Genomic DNA, 22557 nt, shown 5'->3' with positions numbered 1-22557 from the left:
ACTCTGCTACCCATGTCATAATTAGCAACAAGTCCTGTTCTCCCATCGACTTGGTGTTCACTGACTTACACTGGCTACCTGTTAAGCAAAATCTTAATTTTAAAATTTTCATTTTCACTTTTGAATATCTTCATCGGTTTTCCCCTCCCTATCTCTAACTTGCTCCAACCCCACAACCCACTGAGATATCTACACTCCTAATTTAAGTCTTTTGTGCATCTCATTTTTAATCAGCCATTTTTATATTGTCTAATGGCCAAATGTTGTCATTTATAATGCTGTTATGAATTGTCTTGAGATATTTTATTACATTACGGGTACTATATAAAGATGAGTTAATGTTGCTTAAGGAGATAAAAAAATGCTAAAGTTTCGAAGTTAAATATTTTGAACACCCAAATCTTGACCATTTAATAGAAACAAAGAACATATGAGGAGACCATTTAGCCGTTCAAGCCTGCTCTGCCATTCAATACGATCATGGGCTATCATTCAACTCAGTATCCTGCTCCCATTTTCTCCCTATATCCTTTGAACGCTTTAGTCCTAACAACCATATATACACATCTTTTTTACAGAAATAATACTTATGGCTCATTGATTTTCATATTAGTAAGTCATGAAAACAGAAATTGCTGGACAAACTCAGGAGATCTGGCAGCATCGGTGGAGAAAGAGTCATCATTTTCGGTCGAGTGAAGAAGGGTCACTGGATCAAAATGTTGACTCTGCTTTCTCTCCACAGATGCTGCCAGACCTCCTGGGTTTCTTCAGCAATTTCTGTTTTTGTTTCAGATTTCTGCATATGCAGTTCTTTGTTTTTTAAGCCATAAGGAATATACAGTCAAATGCACTTAAGGTGAGGCTAATTGACAATTTGAAGCAGAAGGCAGGTTAAGTGCCAGGGATTGGCATAATAAAAGTTTGCATTACTCGGAATACAATATGCAGCACACAACCAAAGTAAACTTCAGGGCTTCACACTCTACACTGGCACAAGACAATCTGCTTAGTATGTGCACCTGATCAGCCTGTCTCACATCATGACTTCTATAAAAATATGGCAAAATTAAATCTGAAAGGGTGCACATTTTAAAATTTTTAACATCATATCTATTTCAAATAATTCACTGTTATCTCAGATATTCTCTCTGCTAAGACAAAATACTGCAACAATCTTTTAAGGGATTATACACCCATGTTATCTTTGCTACAATAACATTGAAAGTTTTGCTTTACTTTGCTAATTTTTCACAAATCACTACTCCCATAACCCAATTTTAATTACATGCATCCAAAGCGCTTACGTTCTTCATAACTATTGCTGGTGTTGGATCTTTTGAGCGTCTGGATTTCCTGGGATAATATGGAAAGTCGGTCAGACTGTGTGGGTGTGTCATCTTCCTCAGGGTCAGGAGATTCTTGCATCATTTCCTCAATTTCCTCGATGACCTTATAAAGAAGGATGAAGGAAATTTTGTCACACCCATTATCATGCATACACACATAATTGCTATTGATAACCAATGGCAGTAACAGTAAAATATTTACTGCAGCAATTGGTCTAGCAACTCAGTCTTTGATACTTATACTTGGTTACTCAGCGACTTCTCCACGTCAAATCACAAACAAACATTCACAACTTTAAGAGTTTACAATATCCATGAGCTAAAGAAAGTAAATATAGTGTAAAGATACTTTCATATTATGTTAAAAGGGAGACTAGTATCATGCAGCTAGCTGAACAGGTCTTGCAAATTTTTTTCCTTTAAATTCACACTTGGGACATGGGCGCCACTGGCAGGCCAGCGAGTGGCTGGCTAGTTGCCTTTGAGAAGGCTGTGGTGGTCTGCTTGATAGAATTGCTGCAGTTTACAGAAGTTATCAGTCTGTGCCTGTTCAGTCAGTTGCTTACTTGACTACTAAGCAGCTGTAACTGTTCTCAGACAACTCAATGACAGTAGAATACAGGAGTGTTTCCAGATGCTCATATCGGGTCTTCTTTGGACCACAGGAAGAAGCAACCTCTATGTACAAACTGGCAAAGAGCTTAGAAGGAACAGCACAACTTATTTGCATCCAAGTCAGCCTTCTTGAAATATAAAAACACTTTTGCATAATTTATTCTGATAATTAAAATTTAAGCTGTTATAGTATCATACCAACTGCATAATGAACAGCAAAGTAAGAAACAGGGCTCTCTTTCCACTACCCACATCCAGAAAAGCACTGGGGAATTTCAGGGCCCAGTTTTAAAGTTTGCTAAAAACGCAACAAAATACAAACTTACATGCACCAATGCAATGCGCTTTCAGATATTTAACTCAATGAGATTTTAATAACTGGAAGTAACAAAACTGTTTTTTTGAGAATTGCATTAAATAACCACATGCCTATTTTTGTACAATGAGCAATAAATATGTAATTGAATTTATAGGAAAAATGAAACAGAATTTTATGTTAAAAGTGATTTGAGAAGACAGTACAAGCATTTTGTAACATTTATATTCAGTCTAGCTCTGTAAGAAGCCTTCTCATCTCAATCAGTTAATTGAGAGATTTAAATCCCTCTTGTAGCACAACACCGAGGAATTGCTACGTTTTCAGCAATGCTACTAAATTAAGGCTCAATGTCTGACTCATGGATGTGAGAATCCCATTATAATATTCGAAGAGGAACAATCAGCTTGACAAAATGGATAACACTTCAAATACTTCTCATGTTCATTTCTAGTCAGAGTTAGAGGGACAATTTTAATTCTCAAGAATGGATTGGTTAGTGACAGATAAGATTTGAAATCCTTTTAAATCTCAAAATTGACCACAAACCATCTACTTCTGGATTTGTAGAGCTGTGTCAGGGGAAGCAATCTACTCTTTAAAAAGTTGGTTAATCATTTTTAATTAAAAAAAGGCTGCATGTCTTATTTACTGAAATATGGTAGTTATTGCTGTAAACCAAAAAAAAAGGTTTCTGCAACAATTTATGCCAATGCTGCTGCTGGACTATAGCAATTTTGATGAAACCTGCATTGGAAGTCCAGCTGGAAAAATCTGGCAAGGCTAATTAAGAAACTTTTTGTCTGAAGATTTGTCCATTTCTCAGGTTGGAGAGGAACTTCACAGAGACAGTGACAAACTTTTGGAGTTCTTTATCTCCAGAGGCTGTGACGCTCAGTCATTGAGCATGTGCAACACAAAAACTGATACATTTCTAAAATGAATGGATATTGGGACAATGGGATATAAATTGTATGGAGGTGGATGATTAACCACGATCTGCTTGAATGGCACAGCAGATGCAACAGATTGAGCGGCACACTCCTGCTACTATTTCCCATGCTTTTCGTTTAACTGGATTTCTTTTGAATGCACAGAAATGCATTTCCTAAAGTTTGGGAATTTTGGCTCGTAAAAGGAGTAAAATGGACATAATCCAGAAGGCAAGTTATTTACAGCAGTGTTTCTGGGAGGTTAAATATGAGAATTTTACACAAGCCACTGTTCATCCAACTTCCCCACCTTCTGTAGAATCCAACTCTTCCAATCTCCTGTCCCAAGCAATTTCACACTAATGGTAAACCTACTCTTCTCTTTCCCTTACTCCCACCCCCACTGCAGCAAGGAAGTCCAGCAGGCTTCTCAGTTCATCAGGTACTTCTTCAACAAAATCCTGCCTTGTGGAGTTGGAGAAATTTGTAAGAGGTCTGGGCTACAAAGCTATGAAAACTTGCACCAACAAGAAATAAGTGCTTTTTAGGGGAATCATGGGGTGGAAGTCATCGGAAGAGGGGAAGGCTTGCATTGGTCAAACCCCTAACCATTATTCATATTCCCAGTTGGTCAAAGATGGGGCAAATGGAAGTTCCCATCCCAAACCCAGCTGGTAGGCAGACCATCCTGATTTCCTTATTGGGAAAGCAAGTATTTTTACTTGCCTTCCTAACAGGAAGGAATCAGGCTGATATTGTTTTGAGGCCTTTAAGCGGTTATTGATTGACTACATGAGGGCTTTAATGAGTGGTGGTTGAGAATGTGGCACATGGACCTTCCCACCCAGAACTTTATTAGAAGTAGTGGGAAGGTGGGGGCAGGTATCTCTCCAGTGTCAACCCACCCCATTATTTATCCTTCCCAATACCTAACCTACCTCTTAAATGGAGGGGAAAATTCCATGCATGCTCTCAGACCTGTATGTCTTTGATCTCTCATTAAACATTAGGGCTGGAGTGTTGTGGCTTGAAGGCTCAATCCAGGATTTGAAAATTGATCTAACTTGGTTATTTCAGTGTCAGGACAGAACACTGTGCTGTGGGATATATCACATACATTGAGTCATAGAGATGTACAACACAGAACAGACTCTTTGGTCCAACTTGACCATGCTGACCAGTATCCTATATAAATCTAGTCCTACTTGCCAGCATTTGACCCATACCTCTCTAAAAACTCTTCCTATTCATATACCCATCCAGATGCCTTTTAAATGTTGTAATCGTCCCAGCCTCCACCAGCTCCTCTGGCAGCTTATTCCATACACGCACCACACTCTGTATGAAAAAGTTGCCCCTCAGGTCCCTTTTAAATCTTACCCCTCTCATCTTCAACCTATGCCCTCTAGTTTTAGACTCCCCACCCTGGGCGAAAGACCTTGTCTATTCAACCCATCCATGACCCTCATGATTTTATAAACCTCTATAAGGTCACCTCTCAGCTTCCTATGCTCCAGGGAAAACAGCCCCAGCCTATTCAGCCTCTCCCTATAGCTCAAACCCTCCAACCCTGGCAACATCCTCAAATCTTTGCTGAGCCCTTTCTAGTTCCACAACATCCTTCCTACAGGAGAGAGACCAGAACTGCACGCAAAAGTGGCCGAACCAATGTCTGGTCCAACTGCAACATGACCTCCCAACTCCTATACTCAGTGCACTGACCAATAAACATAAGCATACCAAATACCTTCTTCTCACTCTGTCTACCTGCAACTCCACTTTCAAGAAATGCACAGTTGATTAGATTTAATCTGCTTGATTTTTAACTGACATAACTCATTGGGTTGGCAGAAAAAAGGCTGCAATTAATTTGCATAGATTTACTTGAACTATTTTAGTTCATAAATTCAATTTTGAGCTTACAGCAAGTTTTTTTTTTTTAAAACATTGAGTCCAGCTTTGTATTATAGTTTGGAACACTCAAATTGAAGTCACCTGTTCAGCTGTGAAGAGTGGCTCATCATTCATACAAGAGACGATAATAGAATGCATGTCCAATTGATCCCGTAGCTCCTCATCATCAGAAAGATCAAGGTTAAGGTTATCGTTCATCTAGAAAACAAAAATAAAGCCAATATTTAAATTACTTATGTCTTTTATTATGGATCGATTATAATGCAAGTCATCATTGTAGTAAGTTATTCCTTTCATTGCCTTTTATTCATTATTGACTTCTGAAGAACAAAATTACTGCAGCTAATTATTAGTCTCATTTCTGTATGTTATCCTAAATGGGTATCAACGAAGATCACAGGTGACTGCTCCACTAAAAAACACAACGCTGCTCCAAATAGTGGTTTACTGGATATACTAGGTGGTTTTCAATTTGTGCTACAAGATAAGGATTTCATTGTTCTACAAAGCAAGAGAAGGACAACAAATTCTGATGAAATAGTATCAGGAATAATTACTTCAGATTACTAGCAAAAGTTTTACAATTGGATAATATCTCTGATTTCAACTGAAATTTTCACTTTACTGGTTCACAGCATGTCGCTGGCTGATGAGATCACTAATTATATTTTGAATTGATTTGAATTAGCTTTATCGTCACATGCACTTGCATGACTGCAGTGAAAAGTTTGCAATAGTAACGCTTTGGCACCATCTTAAGTATCTATACCCAGGTACCCTGTATCTAAGTACATGTTACAGACTTGAAAGAATTGAAAATAAAAGTTCAGCATAAGAATAAAAAGAAGTTTTTGTTTTTATATAGAAAGTACTCGAATTCTAGTTTTTTCACCAAGTCCGCGCCAGCACCGAGACTTCAGGCCACCCGGGCCAAGACTCGAGAACACTCTGGGTTTGAAACCTCAAAGGCCTCGTTTCTAGTCCCCAGGGGCCTTGCTTCCACTGCACCAGTCTCAGTTCCGGGACTCACTGTCCCCATGCCAGCCTAACTTTCATCACTTTGTTCAGGTTTAGAGGTCTAATATGGAGCTATAAAAATTCCAAATTTTTCTCCAAATGATATTCCAAATTTTGAACTGTTCAGCCTCTGGTCTGCCAGTCCCACCTTTCTGCAGCTACCAACCTGCTCAAACCACACCTCCTTTCCATCTTTGATGCTCTTGCCCCATCAAAACCAACACTCTCGTTCTGTTTCTCTAGTATATCCCCCACCAGCTTCCTGAAGTTTATCGGACACAAACACAAATGGCTATTTTAAACAACTGGTTTATAATTCATCTTTGAATACAACCACAAACCCCAACTTCTCTGCTCTACTATGAGTCAACTTCTTATAAATTCATCCTCCCCACCTTGAAAAAAGGTAAGAGGATCTCATGGACCTGTCACTAAGATGCAGAATATCCATTCAGCTATTACTGCCAATTTAATTCATTCATCAACCAATCAAGCCAAACTTTCCTCAAAGCCCCACCTGAACCTAGTCATAACTTTGCATCTTTGTCTTGGTCCTCTACATCTCCTAATGTGGGAGTTCAACTTGTCCATGAGATTCATCCTCAGCTTCCTACATTCTATTTCCAACAAAGTGATTATCACCTAAAGTCATTTCTTGCTCTCCATCTTGCCTAGTACTGTTAACTCTCACTCTCCTTCCCTTCAATACCATGATCATCAACTGCCCCTTTAAAAAACAACCAATGGCCCTCCTGTCCTGGCAATTACTGCCCAATTTTCCCTTAAGTCCTTGAACACACTTTCTCAATTCCCAAATTGGTACCCAGCTTTCTCAGAACTCCATTTTGATCTCTTCCAACAGAACTGAAACAGGGGATCTTGAGGGATATGATTGACATGTACTGGGAAAGGCAAGGGCTGGTTAGAGATAATCAATATGGTTCTGTGCATGGGTAATCAGTGTCTCACTAACTTGATTGAGTTTTTTGAAGTAGTAACAAAGAGGATTGATGAGAGCACAGCAGTGGTCATGATCTATATGGACTTCAGCAAGGTGTTCAACAAGGTTCAGCATGGTAGACTGGTTAGCAAGGTTAGATCACATGGAATATGGGGAGGGCTAGCCATTTGGATACAAAGCTGTTTTGAAGATAGGAGATAAAGGGTGGTGGTGGAAGGTTGCTTTTCAGACTGGAGGCCTGTGACCAGCAGCATGCCACAAGGATTGGTTTTGGGTCCACTGCTTTTCATCATTTATATAAATTATATTGATGTGAACATAGGAGGTATGGTTAGTAAGTTTGCAGAGGACACCAAAATTGGTGGTGTAGTGGACAGCGAAGGAGGTCAGCCCAGAGTTCAACAGAACCTTGATCAGATGGGGCAATGGGCTGAGGAACATGGAGTTTAATTTGGATAAATGTGAGGTGCTGCATTTTGGAAAGGCAAATCAGGGCAGGACTTATACACTTAATGGTAAGGTCCTGGGGAACGTTGCCAAATGAAGGGACCTTTGAGTGCAGGTTCATAGCTCCTTGAAAGTGGAGTTACAGATAGATAGGATAGTGAAGAAGGCATTTGGTATGCTTGCGTTTATTGGACAGTGTATTGAGTATAGGAGTTGGGAGGTCATATTGCGGTGTGGTTAGGCCACTTTTGGAATACTGCCTTTAGGTCTCCCTACTATAGAAAGGATGATGTGAAACTTGAAAGGGTTCAGAAAAGATTTACAAGAACGTTGCCAGGGTTGGAGGGTTGGAGCTATAGGGAGAGGCTGAATAAGCTGGGGCTATTTACCTTGGAGTGTCAGAGTCTGACGGGTGACCTTAGAGAGGTTTATAAAAATCACAAGGGGCATGGATTGGGTGAGTAGCCAAAGCCTTTTCCCCAGGGTGGGGGGAGCTGAGAACTACAGGGCATAGGTTTAAGGGGAGAGGGAAAAGATCTAAAAAGGGACCTACAGGGCAACATTTTCCACAGAGAGGGTGGTGCATGTATGGAATAAGCTGCCAAAGTTAGTGATGGAGGCTGGTAAAATTACAACATTTAAAAGACATCTGGATGTGTATACAAATAGGTAGGGGTTAGAGGGATAAAATCAGCCAAACGCTGGCAAATGGGACTAGTTTAATTTAGGATATCTGGTTGGCATGGACATGTTGGACCAAAGGGTCTGTTTCCATGCTGTACAGACCTATGACTATTCCTCAAAAATCACACATAATCAGGCAATCTGATGCAAGAGCCACTTTGGCTTCACAATTCTTTTCCAATGCCTCTTCTCCGTTATCTGTTATCCAGTTGGGTGGATCTGTCACTGCCTGGTTTCGTTCCTATCTATGCAGTCACAGCCAACAAAAATCACCAATCACTTCCATCCTGCTCCTATGTTATTACCTCTCAATTCCCCAAAGATTACCTTGGTTTCCTGGAAGAACAAAAGTTGTCTCTAGCCCTCATCACAAAGTCTGTTTACTTGCTACAAACTCTGTTCCTCTTCCTGGCTACAGTCTGAGCAAGCGGGCTGCATGGCAAGCTGAAAGACTGGGGAATCGTATGTTCCTTTGGCTTTTTGCAATAACACGTTCCTGACTGTACCCACCAGCCAGGCTCAAAAAACCTGTTACACAGTGTCTAACATTAGATGTGATTATGGAATTGGACACATTTGCTGGACAAACCGGAGTGTGCAAGGCATTACACCGAAAACCAACTTAGGACCATCAGTCTGACAGGTATGCTGCACTTACGTGCACTGCAAGCTGCATATATTAATCATACACAGGGCCCTGTTTTTTACTGGCAGAAATAAAATGTACATACACTGCATCTGTTTCAATTTAACAAAATAGGCAACAGCCACTCACTGGTTCATTTCTCAAGGCAATGTCCTGACCAGAGTCAACTTGCCTTGTTTAAAATTTGAACAGGGCTTGCTACTGTCAATTAGCATTAATAGATTCAGTCTCCATAGCAATTCCTCTACCAGAGTCCACATGCCATACAATCTCTTCTCAAGCAGTACAAATGCAAGATGAAGCTTCAACAAAATGTTTTTTTCAGAACTTTCATGGTTATGTTAAAGTGTTTTTAAAACAAAATGCATATGGGCAATCATGGTACTAGTACAATATCTAAACGACAAATAAAAGTAGGTGTAGCATCAAACTTTAGGAGGTAGTGTTGAATTCATGACAGGACAAGATGGAGGTCGAGTGGTTAGTGAAGCATCGCAAATATTGTTCCATTCTGCTTGCTTTCTAAATATCCAACAATTCTGTGGTGATAAACTACTGGCAACTCAAATACACAACAGAAAATCTAACAATATAAATGTAAATTCTGATAGACGTTGTCTATCGAGAATAAAATGACGACTCCAAAACACTGACCAGACAAAAGCCAGAGAAATGGAACATCTTATTACTGCACTTCCAAGAATATAAATGTTTCCATATTTCTAGCTCATGTTCATTCTTGCAATAAATAAATCATGGTTTTCAACAATCACATATCCACAACTGAGTAAGAGATTATGCGGTTGAACCTTACTCCAGCAGCGTGGAAAGATGATAAGGCAATAATTCTGGTGTCTGAATACTGGATTGGTATCCAGTGGGATATTCATATGGGATAAGACTAGAATGGCACTCTCATATTCTACTTAATCAATTCCCCTATGTCAGGCTAGCAAATTGGTCATGTAAAAAGGGACTGTATTTACTGAAACAATTGTGAATATGCTTCATGTGAAAGCAGTAAAAATAGGCTCTCTCATTTGCCTGTAGGCACAAAAGAGGTGAAGGCTCATTTACTACAAACATATCCAGGAGAAACTTATTCCTGAATAGATGAGGAAAAAGATATTGATCTGATCTGATAATACATGGAATTACAGGTGCCCAACACTTTAATCTTCATGATCAAAAGGTGAACCTTACAGGCTGTATATGAAAAACGTTTACATAGATTGCATGCAATCAGAACACAAAAGTCAAGAAAGCACAACAAAGTCTCTATTTCACCGGGAAGCTAAGGAAATTTGGCATGTCCACAAAGACTCATCAATTTTTATAGATGCAACATAGAAAGCATCCTATCTGAATGCATCACAGTGTGGCATGGCAACTGTTCTTCCCAAGACCACAAGAAACTACAGAGAGTCGTGTACACAGCCCAGTGCATCACACAAACCAGTCTTCTATCCAGTGACTCAATCTATACTTCCCACTGCTGCTGGAAAACAGCTAACATAATTAAAGATCCATCCCACCCTGGATATACTCTTCCATCAGTCAGAAGAAATAAAAGTTTGAATACATGTACGAACATATTCAAGAACGGTTTCTTCCCCGCTGTTATCAGACTTTTGAACAGGCCTCTCAAATGTTACCGCTAATCTCTTCCTCTCTGCACCTTCTCTATGGCTGTAACACTGTATTCTACACCCTGTTCTGTTACCCTGACGCACCTTGTATGGTACAATCTGCCTCTATAGCAAGCAAAACAACACTTTTCTGTGTCTTGATATATGTGACAACAATAAGTCAAACTCTAATTCGAACTCAAACATTCAAAGTCGATTCCACAGGATTAACACAATAAAGGCCAATACTAGAGCATAGGATGGAGAGTGCAGTACTATCAAAAGGGATTGTCTTTTGGTTGAGCTGTTAATCCAAGGTCCTCCCTACCGGTTTGTGGACACAAAAGATTCCATGATACTTTTTAGCCACCACCTTAGCCTATATTACCAAAACAACTGCATTTCAAAAGTGTATGATTAACTATAATAGCATTTGGAACATTGAGGAAGTGATAAGATGCTTTAGAATCAAAAGTTCTCTCTTTCTGAAAGAACATATCTCAAGTTGTAGTACTGACAGATCTTGGTTTTTGGTTTAAGGTTAATCCATTGAAGTAAGTTAACTGAAAACAGACCTTTTCAAACTTGCAGTTCTGAAATCCCACGAGTTCAAACCAAATCAAAAAACATATGCAAAAGGAAGTTAGTTACATGGATTTTAAGGGCCTCTGTTTGGTAGGGTTTGGTCTGCACAGGGCCTTGGAATCTCAGACTGAACTCCCCTGCTTTGTAATACAGCTCTTCTTTACTGTAAGGCAATAGCTGATGTATTGTGACCAAGAAAGGTCACGGAAACAGTTCAATTTTCTCCATATTAAATCATAATACAGGAAATAATAATTAATTTACATTTGCTTCATAAAATGAGTGTTAATTGTATTATATTTGTTCACAGCAATGTTTTACAAATTCGGTGAAGAACCGAACCTTAATTAAAAATCCTCTTTCCTGCTGATTGGGCTTAATACATACATTATTGTGTAGCATACCCGAATTCTACAGCAAAGTCTATGTAATGACAGCCTGCAGCACCAACATGACAACAGTATTTATTTTTATTGCTGTGTTTATATAGTGTCTTTAAAGTAATAATAACTGCCCATGATTTTATGTTTGACAACAAGCCATGTTTTTAAAAAATCTAGGGCAAGTGACCAAAAGTTTGATTAAAGAGTTAGGCTTTAAAAAGGAGCAGAGAAATTCGGAGTTGAAGAAATTAAGGGAGGGAATTGCAGTGTCTAGAGCAGCTGAATGTACAGCTGTTAATGATGGAATGTTGAAAATCTGCAAGCGCAGAGAAGGTGAGGATTGAAATACAGACCTCAAAAGGTTGATCCAGTTGAAGCATGTTGCAGAATTAGATAGGGACAAGGATGAGAGTTTTTTTTTTTAAAAATAGAATTAGTATCACTAAACCAAGAGCAAATGAAGGTCAGGGAGCTCAGGATGCAACATATAAATCACACTGGAAATCAGGCAGAAGAGTTTTGGGTAAGGTCAAGTTTAGGACGTTGGAACACAATATTTAAAAAAGCTACAGTATTATTTACTACAGTCTTAGCGAAGCACAACAAAATTTAAGTTGCTTCTCTTATGAATGGTTTGAACTCTAACTATAATTTTCTCCTGACTCTTTTAAAAACAATTTATTAGCTTTGGAATATCCAGAGAACATGAAAAGGTGCTATGTAAATAGTTTTTATTTTTCACGTATTCCTTTATTACGAACACAAGAGAAGTCAGAAATGAGCAAGGGCCATTTGTCCTAATGAACCTGGTCTCCACTTGTGTGCTATTCTTCAACCATGGCAACCTAATTGCCTTTCGAACGGCCATAATACTCAACTTATATAAATTGTTTTTGTCAAGGCTTGAGGAGTTGCATTGTCCCTAAAATGCAATGCCTTGGGATGGATAGAATGCTCTCATTGAGGCGGATCTAGTCATTTATAAAGGATTAGCATAATTCCGTTGGTTTTCTGCCGTACTGTAATATTTAGAAAGCATTTGGGACCCTTGGATTTATTAACAGCCATCTCAACCTCTTCTGCGAGCTCCAAAAATTTGTGAACATATACTCCAGAGTCTCACTCTTCTGTAAACCCTTTTGAAAGTGCACCAGTTAGTTCATACTACCTTTCCTCATTCTTCCTATCGAAATGTACCGTATTCTATTTTTCAGCATTGAATATGTCACTTCTATCCTCTCTGCCATCCTGCAGCCTGTTACTATCAGTCTCATTATTTGCTATACTTCAGATTTTCATGTCATCAATAAGTATTTAAATGCCCTATATTCCCAAATCTAGGTTACTGACAAAAAAAAAAATCAAAAACAGTGATCCAAATGTTGACTCAAGAGGAACTCTATTGTCTGCCTTCTTGGGTCTGAAAAGCAACTACTCTTCAGTGCACTCGGCTTCGTATCTCTTAGCCACGTTTGAACTGATACTGCCTCAATTTCCATTTGCACTATTTTGCAAACAAATGTATTTAATAGTATTTGGTCAAATGGCTTTTAAACTCAATAAATATAAATCAACCACATTATCTTCATCAACTTTCCATTACTTCATTAAATAATTCAAATGTTATTAACTAATGACGGCTTTGTGTAGGGGAAATCATGTGTCACTAACTTGATTGAGATTTCTGAAGAAGTGACAAAGATGATGGATGAAGGCAGAGTGGTGGACGTTACGTATATACATACTTCAGCAAGGCGTTCGACAAGGTTCCGCATGGTAGATTGGTTAGCAAGGTTAGATCACATGGAATCCGGGGGGGGCTAGCCATACAGATACAAATTGGCTCGAAGGTTGGAGACAAAGGGTGGTGGTGAAGGGTTGCTTTTTGGACTGGAGGCCTGTAACCAGTGGTGTGCCACAAGGATTAGCGCTAGGTCCACTAATTTCCATCATTTATATAAATGATTTGGATGTGAACATAGGAGGTACTGTTAGTAAGTTTGCAGATGAGACCAAAATTGGTGGTATAGTGGACAGTAAAGTAGGTTATCTCAGAGTACAACATGACCTTGACCAGATGGTCAGAGGTGTGGCAGATGGTCTTTAATTTTGGCACGAGTGACCACTGCATTCTTTATGGAAACGAAGTTCCATATTCACACGGAGGATACCCTCCATAGTTCTACACAACACTATTACAGCGTTAAATGGGTTAGACCGTGAATAAAAATAGCAACTCAAGGGCACCCATGTGGTGCTGTGAGCCATCATTAGGAGCAGAATTATACTAAAATGAAATCTCCAATTTCATGGTCTGATATATCCTCCACTCTATTAATAATATTAAGCCAAAGAATCATAGAACATAGAACAGTACAGGCCCTTTAGCCCACAATGTTGTGCCGACCTATTATCCTACTCGAAGATCAAACTACGCTGTATACCCTACATTTTACTATCTTTCAACTTACTATCAACCTTGCTTCAAAGAAGAGTGCAGGAGAGCATGCCAGGAGCAGCAACAGGCATAACAAATGAGGTGTCAACCTGATGAATGCAAAACTACCTATGATTTCTGGCACATAAGTAGCACGTGATAGTCAGAGTTAAGAGATCCTACAACTAGTAAATCAGATCTATCTACAATCCTATCACATCCAGTTGTGAATGGAAGATGACAAATAATTCACTGGAGAAGGCGGCTATAGAATATTTCCACCCTCAAAGATGCAGAAGCCTAAACACACTGCAAAAGACAAGGCTGAAGCATTTGCAACAGTCAGCCAGACGTGCTGAATGAATGAGCCATTGTGGTCTCCTCCAGAGGTTCCCAGACTCACAGGTGACAGGCTTCTGTCAGCCTGATTCACTGCAAGTGATATTAAGGAACAGCTGAGTGCTGCGAAGTGTCTGGGCCCTGACAATATCCGGTTAATAGTTTTGAAGTCTTGCACTCCAGAACTTTCTGCACCCCTAGCCAAGCTGCTCCAACACTGGCATTTACCAGACAACTTTGGAAAAAAAAGAGAACAAAAAGAACTGTATTATTTAAAAGGGGTAAAAACTGCAGAAAATGGCAACACAAAGGAACTCGGGGGTACTTGTGCATGAAATACAAAGCTAGCAAACAGGCATAGCAGGTAATCAAGGCCCTTATTTCAAGCTGGTTGGAGTAGCAGAGTAGGGAAGTCTTACTGTAACTGTCCAATGTACTGGTGAGGCCATATCTGGAGCAGTTTTGGTCCTCTCATTTCAGAAAAGATATTATTTCATTGCAGGCAGTTCAGAGAAAGTTCACCTTATATGGACAGATTGTCTTACGAGCAAAGATTAAAACAGGTTGAGACTCTACTCATTGAAGTTTGGAAAGACGAGAGTGATCTCATTGAAAAAAATAGGACTCTTAAGGTCTTGACAGAGTAGATGCTGACAGGACGTTTCTCGTTCATGGGAGAGTCTAAAACCAGAGGACAGTCTCAGAATTAAAGAAGCTCCAATTTAAAACTGAGATGAGGAGGGATTTCTCCTCTCAGAAGCTTTAAAGTCTTTGGAATCTAAAGGAGTAGATTTAAACTCTCCAGAGTTTAAAAACCAGGTGGGAAAACACAACAGTGCTTCATCGGAGGCTGCATTGATGATGTTATCCAGCAGGGTAATGAAACATCTGCGGAACAATGAACCAGCTCGGCGAGCCGACCAACCACAACAGTCTTTGGAACCCCTTGCCACAGACAGCTGTGGGGAAAAAGTCCTTGTAGATTTAAGGCCGAGATAAATTCATGATCAGTTGCAGAATCAAAGATTATAGGGAACTGGCAGGAAAGTGTAAGGGAAGAGTGTCGGTTCAGCCATTACCGTATTAAATAACAGAGCAGGTTTGAGGGGCTGAGTGGTCTACCCTCGTTGAATCCTCCAGGCTGTAGGGCATCCAGGTGAAAGATAAGGTGGTATTCTTCAAATTTGCGTGGAGTCTTCCAAAGGGGATGAAAAGCCACCAACTCTCAAGCTTGCCTCAGAACGCAAATTTGAAGAACACCACCTTATCTTCTGCCTGGGCACCCTCCAGCACGGAGGACTCAACACTGGAGAATTCAATTTCAAATAAACTTTTCCACCCATGCCCCAGCTCCATTTCCAGCCACACCTCCTCCCTTCCATTCTATTCCACGTTCTGACCCTCCCTTCCAGCCACCAACCGGATTCATCCCTCCCATAGACCAACCAGGTCGTACCTACTACCAGTGTCCACCTATCACCACCATTCCGCTAATCCCCCTCCCCCAATTTATCTGCAGCTCCCCCTACACCCACATGCACACCTGAAGGGTACTACCCAAAACGTTGACTTCTCCTTTCCCCCAGTTACAGCCTGGCTTGCTGTGTTCTTCCAGCCTCCTGTTTGTCTATCTCAGAATTGGGAATGTTTGCTGATAATTGCAATGTGTTCAGCACCATTCGCGACTCCTCAGTTAACAAAGCAGTCCATGTCATCCAAATGCAGCAAAAGCTGGACAATATCCAGACTCAAGCTGATTGGAAATTAGCATTCACTCTACACAAATGTCAGGCAATGACCATCTCCAACAAGCGAGAATTTAAATTATTGTCACTAGACACCAGTGGCATTACCATCACCGAATCCCTCACCATCAATATCCTTAGCACTATTGTTGACCAGGAACTGAATTGGCTCAGACATATGTTGGCTGCAAGAGCAAGTCAGAGACTAGAATCCTACAGCAAATAACTCATCTGACTCCCAAAAGCCTATCCACAATTTTTTGAGATGGTTATGGAAAACCCCCACTTGCCTGGATATGTGCAACTCCCGTATCAAATCAAGAAGCTTGACACAATCCAGAACAATGCACCCCATTTGATCGGCAACACATTACAAATATTCATTGCCTCCGCCATTAACACACAATACACCACGTACCGAAGCACTGCAGAATTCACCAAGCATCCTTACTCAGCCCCTTCCAAATCCACAAACACTACACCACCTAGAAGGACAAGGGTAGCATGTACATGGAACATTACCATCTGTTAGTACACCTCAGACACTCACTATCCTGGAATTAGCCATATATTGCTGCTCCTTCAGTGCCACTGGGTCAAAATCCCAGAACTCCCTAACAGCATTGTGGGTATACTTATACCTAATGGACTGTAGCAATTCAACAATACAGCTCGTAACCACCCATTCAAGGGCAATTAGGGATAAGCAATAAATACTGGCCCAGCCACTGACAGCCACACCCCATGAACGAACAAAAGTAATTGAAGTTTTCTTGAATTGTACAGGCTGGCTCATATAACTTAGTGATCCTTGGCCTGGATGCAGTGTCAAAAGCAAGAAAGTTAACAAAAACCACGCAGCCAGACTCATGGGTCTGCAGTGACAGACGGGAGAACAAAGAAGGTCTGTTTACAAGCAATTGTATGTAATACAGTTAGACAAGGCAGCTAACTGAAGCATGGTTAAAGAAATGTTGTGAATTTGACAATTTTACCTCTGCTTCTTCAGTTTTGCCAGAGTTGACCGGCCCATTTAATGGTATTTATTATTACAGGGCTTGCATTAAGGAGTTCCTTCGGAACACTGGACTTCAAGACTGTGGCAAACCTAATTAAGGAGGCTCTAAGTATGCTCCATTCAGGAAATGACTGTTTCTGGGTATGCTGCCAATGATCGCAACTAGAGGGCTGGATCAATTGAGTAGAAAAGCAAGAGATCCAATGTTACAGAATTTTGGAACTTCACATGGTGCTACATCTGTGGTGAATGACACAGCAGCTTGTACTTGTTGAAAAAAGTACCTTCATTGCATTAAATTATTTAAAGTGAAATTTACCTTTGCCTTTACTTGAAATATCATTTGGATCTCATTCATGTTTAATTTGTAGTGATCCTCATTCATTCATATTAAAGTAGAAGTTACAAAGAGTGAAATCATCTCAATAATTTCTTCATTCATGGGGTGCTTGGTAAATATAGCTATTTTGGTTTCTAGCTCCCCCATTGGGATTGTAACAAAATTGACGTAGTTAACAAAGCTTGTAACAGGTGACATAACAAAACTAAAACGAGAACACTTTACAACAGTGACTACTGATCTGAAGGAAGATTATAATGGGCAATAATAATTAAGGCCTGCAGACAAGAAATCCATACTCTGGACTGATCTCACACATGCACTCGCATACACTCAATTCTTGCTAAAAATTAAGCTGTTTTACGTATAAAGGTTACTGAAAGGCATTAGTGTGTGCCCACACCTCTTACTTCAATGCAAATCCTTGGTGACAGTGCGAAGTATGAAATCCTAACATTAATTCTGTACAGAACTGTAGAAATGCATGGTAACCGATTGCTATACAGCAGTAGGAGCCTCTTGGGACTAGCGTACTTCAATTCATACCAGTTAATTCCTGAGTATGAACTACTGCAAGCTGTAATCTTTCAGTACTATATGGGGAACTAGCTCCAAAAACTCTTTTGAGCTGGGTCTTTTTTGATGTTGGCAACTTAGGTCCAAAAAACACTTTTGATGGGAAGTGCAGTCCCATGGAATTTAGGATACGGAACCCATCAGGTAAAAATAAAATAGGAAATTAAGATGTAACTTGGCAGCTAATTGGAATTCAATTTAACTATAAAGTCAGTTGAATTGCAAATTCTTGCTGTAGTTAATTCCTGCTGTAGCCGATTTGAATAGATGCCAATATAAAAGTAGTTATTGACTTTAATCCAAAACATCTCTCAAATTTCCTTCAAGAACCTGCTGTTTTATCTCCACACCAAAGCTTGTTGCAGACTTTATCACAATACAATACTAAAAACATGTTACATACTTCTGTATGGATAAAAGTAACAATATTCTATTAATTACAATAAATTTTAACTAACTCTATAGAGGCAGTTCTATTATAAATTTAATATATCAAGTAGATAAATCACTGTGGAATGAAACACTAACAGAATGTTTGTACAGTTTGTCATTCAGAGAAATGCATACAGAATTGCAAAATACTTTACAAGCAGACCAGACAAAACACCGTTGTACATTTCATTTTCATACATTTTATCCTCTTACGTTATCATTACATACAATCCACCCGTACGTATGCCCTTACTGCAGCAACCAAGATGATTTGAGACCTTGCATTGTATACATTCAAACAGTCAAATTTGGGTTCTCTATTGGTTAACTATTTGTCTCCATCCATTTTTAAAGGATTAAGAGCTACATTTGCTATTCATACTTAGCCGAAACCTTTATCCTAGTTTCATTTTAAAAACCTTTTTTGGGGATGAGGGAGTCATTGGCATGGCGGTCTTTTTTTCCCCCCCATTTCGTGTTTCCTGGATAAGATGATGGTGAACATTCTCCTTGGGCTTTCACTGTTGTAATGTAGCAAAACATGGCAATTTTTTTTTTGGAACCTTTGCGCAAATTAAAATGACATGACTGACCAGCCAAGCTATTTCAAGATATTCAATTGAAAGGAGGACATTCTCCAAGACCTCAAACAGTTTGATGAGGTCCTTTACATTCATTGGTCATGCAAATGAAGTCCCAGTCTAAAAGTTCCTACCCATTAGGATTAGCACATCCTCCAAGTTTATAAGCAAAGTTATAATAGATCAATTTAATTTCAATAACTAGACAAGCATAGAGGCACAGAGATTCAATCTACATTTTATTTAAAAATTCTTCAAAATAGTTATAATAGAATTAATTCCTAAATATGCAGCCACAATTCATATTAGAAATGAGTTTAACTCAATTTAATTTGACAATCAAAATAGAGGCTCCCCTAATCATTGTCATTTTACCAATTAAACCCAGCTATATAAAAACAGCACAATTCCAAAATGGTAAGGCAATTTAGTTATAATTGTAGCATTAAGTATTATATTTTTGCAACACTGGTTAATCATCTCCATTTTCATACATTTTTTGACAGCTGTATCACCACAAGTGGAGTTCTGTGTGTTCGCTGGCCAAACTCCGTTTGGATTCATTTAGATGTCAACAAGATTTACAGGATCAGCAGTGAAAAGATGCTCACTTTAAGACATGTGTCTCAATTGATTAAAAACATTGGTAGCCTTCTGATTTTCACTTTTCACTTTCTTCTGCAATTGGATGGAATCAGCTGCGCACAAATACTCGTTTTGGGTCAAAAATAAAACATCAAAATAGACCAGGTTCAATTAACAGAACAACTTCTGAAGGAAGAATAATTTTTTTTGAAGTAAATAATAAATGCTTACAAATGTCTTTACAAAATATCTTTGATAGTTTTTACGCAATGAACTTTGCTCACTACCCAGTGACTCATGACTGAAGGTAGGTTCGGCATTGACGTGTGTAGGCAGAGAGACAACGAAATTAAATGCCTTTTGTTCTGCACAAGAAAAGTGGCTGGATGGGTCACATCGTTAAGTATCACAATAATGTTTCTAAATTCTAGCTGACTTCTGGATTTTAATTTTTGCCCACAAGTTTGGATTTTTCTAATAGAAGGCTTGTTGCCTTAGATTACTGTGTTCGGAGGACGGTCCAAATGGCACATCCAAAAGTGTGCAGGGAAATCAAACAGGGCTCATGTATCTTTTGGGAGGTATATGTTTGGATGTCATGCAAGGACAGAAATATATTCAAATACAATAGCAAAGAGAAAATCCTACCTCCAAATTCAATTGTAAAGCATCTTCCTCAATTATGGCTGATATTAAGTAACTCCGTATGGCTCAGACTACAACTTCCTGTGGTACATTTGCTTTCAGAAATCAACAGCCTTACATTTTAAAAAACCTGACAGACATACAAAGTCTCTCTCGACAACACAGCAGGGTAATTGCCATATTGAAATATGCAAAAAGTTATTCGCTAGAAAAAGAGAACCAATAGCAGCTTTGGACTGATTCAAGAACAATGAAGGGGTCACCTCAGAGACACAGTAAAATGTAACCATGACAATGTTTCCTTTAACTTTAATTTGCCATGCGTAACTAGCTTGACGAACTGTGTGGTCCCTTTAAGTTTGATGCCTGGTTGCACATACATACATACATACCTTCTGCACACAGTCATTTCTGCTTGTCTATGCTGTACGTTTGCAATTGCAGTGTAGAAGTGCAGCTTACAAGATTGACTGCATCAGGGACTTCCCGTTATTAGAACATTTAAATATTTAAATAATATCTATTCTCTAATTTAGAATAAAATTGAACTATTGAAAGAGAGTGTTTAGTCGATGTTTTTAGATGGAATAGTCTTCAAACTTGAAATCCTGTCATGTGATCCTTTCAGTCATTCACTTTTAAAAGTTGAATATTGCTGAAACAGATACATGTTGCCAAAACACTTCATCCTGCACTTATCAAGACAAAATGCAAGAATACCAAATTTCAAATACTGACAACACTCCCAACAGCATTTACCTACAGAAAATAGACTGCAACAGCTGAAGAGGGGAGCTCACCACCATCTTCTCAAGTGCAACTAGGGACAGGCAATAAATGCTGGCTCAACCAGCAATGCCCATATCCAATAGAATGAAAAAGAAGTACAGTCTGTGCTATGGAAGAAAAGGGTGCTGATTGGTTGGCAAGTTGACCCTGATTCACTGAGACATGCCATGGTGAAAGCCATAAGAGCTCCCAAGTAATTCAGAAATTGTACAAGACTTGAACATATTCCAGTTGTTTGCAGAGAATGACTCTCTATGTATAAATGTGTATTGACAGATGGAAGTAGGTTGTGTTATTCAGTACTGGAGAGCCCATTAGCAGACTTCTAACTTAGCATACCAGAGAAAGGGAGCACATTAAACAGTTGCATCTCAAAACCAAATTACACCTGGACTGTTTTAAGGTGTGTCAGACAATCCTCATGTTGCTGCAGCTTCAAAAATCCAAAATATTTCTTTGACATATTACAGATTTACATGGATTATGTTAGATTTCCTTTACATCTTTTCCACTACAGTATAGCAAGGGAACAAAAGGATTTCAGATTTCATTCAGTAGCTTATAAGCTTTCAACAGGAACTCCAAGTTACATTCATTACAGAAGTTTTAGCTGTGGGAACAGTAATATATCTGTGGATTGCCAACATTTTATATTATCTCCTATTTGTAGCATTTAAAATAGGCTAAACATACTGATATCATTACTCCTGGCTAGAATGGAGATAATTGGGTAATCTCCCTGTCAATCACTGCTATAAGTGCCTGGGTATCCAGTCTATGGAGAACCACAATCAAAACTGAACTGGCAGCCGTGCCTCAACAAGGCTATCAAGCTGCTTTTTTATTTGCAGTCTTTTCATTTGAATTCTGGAAGAGTTTACATGGTTTTATCTGATTATACACGTCTGGTGCCTTAAGCAGATTAAAAAGGGGCACAAAAGTAAATTCTGCATGAAAATACTAATATATAAACCGACATGTATTTTAACAAACATTTTATTATTGGTATTTTAGTCACCAGCTACCAAAAGATTGGGCATAAAAATACAATTATTATTTATAAATCATAAAATCATAAATTAACCTATTACAATAAATGGGCTGTTTCACACAACTTAAGTTGATTTTATAAGCAGAAACAAAAGTCCTCGAATTCAGTGTTGCCCAAGGCAGGCAGTCAATGGTGAAATACTCACCGCCTTTTCTGACAGATTCAATGTTGGCAGGTGCAAAGCACGGGTGTGGGATGTCTTCCAGTCCACAGCCATTACATTACCATAGTTATCAGTCAGTGCATTCCAAATCCTGGAGAGAAAACAGATGCATCAACAGAATGGCAATGAGGTAAGTGACTGTCCACGATGTGTCAACTGTCAACTTTATCTCAAGCAAATAGTATAACCTTCAATACAATGCAGAAATATCTCAGACAAAAATTATGTACAAGTCAAAATTTACGTTTAGAATATCAGATGTTTTAAGCTTCACTGTCTTTGAACTTCCTACATATTTATGATACGCTGTCTCAATGAACACTGAGGAACAGCGTATGGATCTGGAACCACACAACCCAAATTTCATTACCTTGCTCCC

At 39.1% G+C, this 22557-nt stretch overlaps 1 protein-coding gene across 1 annotated transcript in view; it reads right to left on the bottom strand.

Annotated features, from left to right (window-relative positions):
- Window positions 1-22271, bottom strand: part of fez2b (fasciculation and elongation protein zeta 2b) — a gene marked incomplete at its 5' end in the record, with an annotated part of 62148 nt that extends 39877 nt beyond the window's left edge. The window contains 3 exons of the mRNA XM_048601365.1: window positions 1308-1452; window positions 5208-5324; window positions 22161-22271. Coding sequence (XP_048457322.1) covers window positions 1308-1452; window positions 5208-5324; window positions 22161-22271 — 373 coding nt within the window. The remainder of the gene's footprint in view (window positions 1-1307; window positions 1453-5207; window positions 5325-22160) is intronic.
- Window positions 22272-22557: the final 286 nt, after the last annotated feature.

Source organism: Rhincodon typus, chromosome 9 (genome assembly GCF_021869965.1).
Source record: "Rhincodon typus isolate 14 chromosome 9, sRhiTyp1.1, whole genome shotgun sequence".
Classification (NCBI taxonomy): Eukaryota; Metazoa; Chordata; class Chondrichthyes; order Orectolobiformes; family Rhincodontidae; genus Rhincodon; species Rhincodon typus.
Note: the sequence above shows the minus strand (reverse complement) of the source record. Positions and strands in the feature narration are given on the sequence as shown.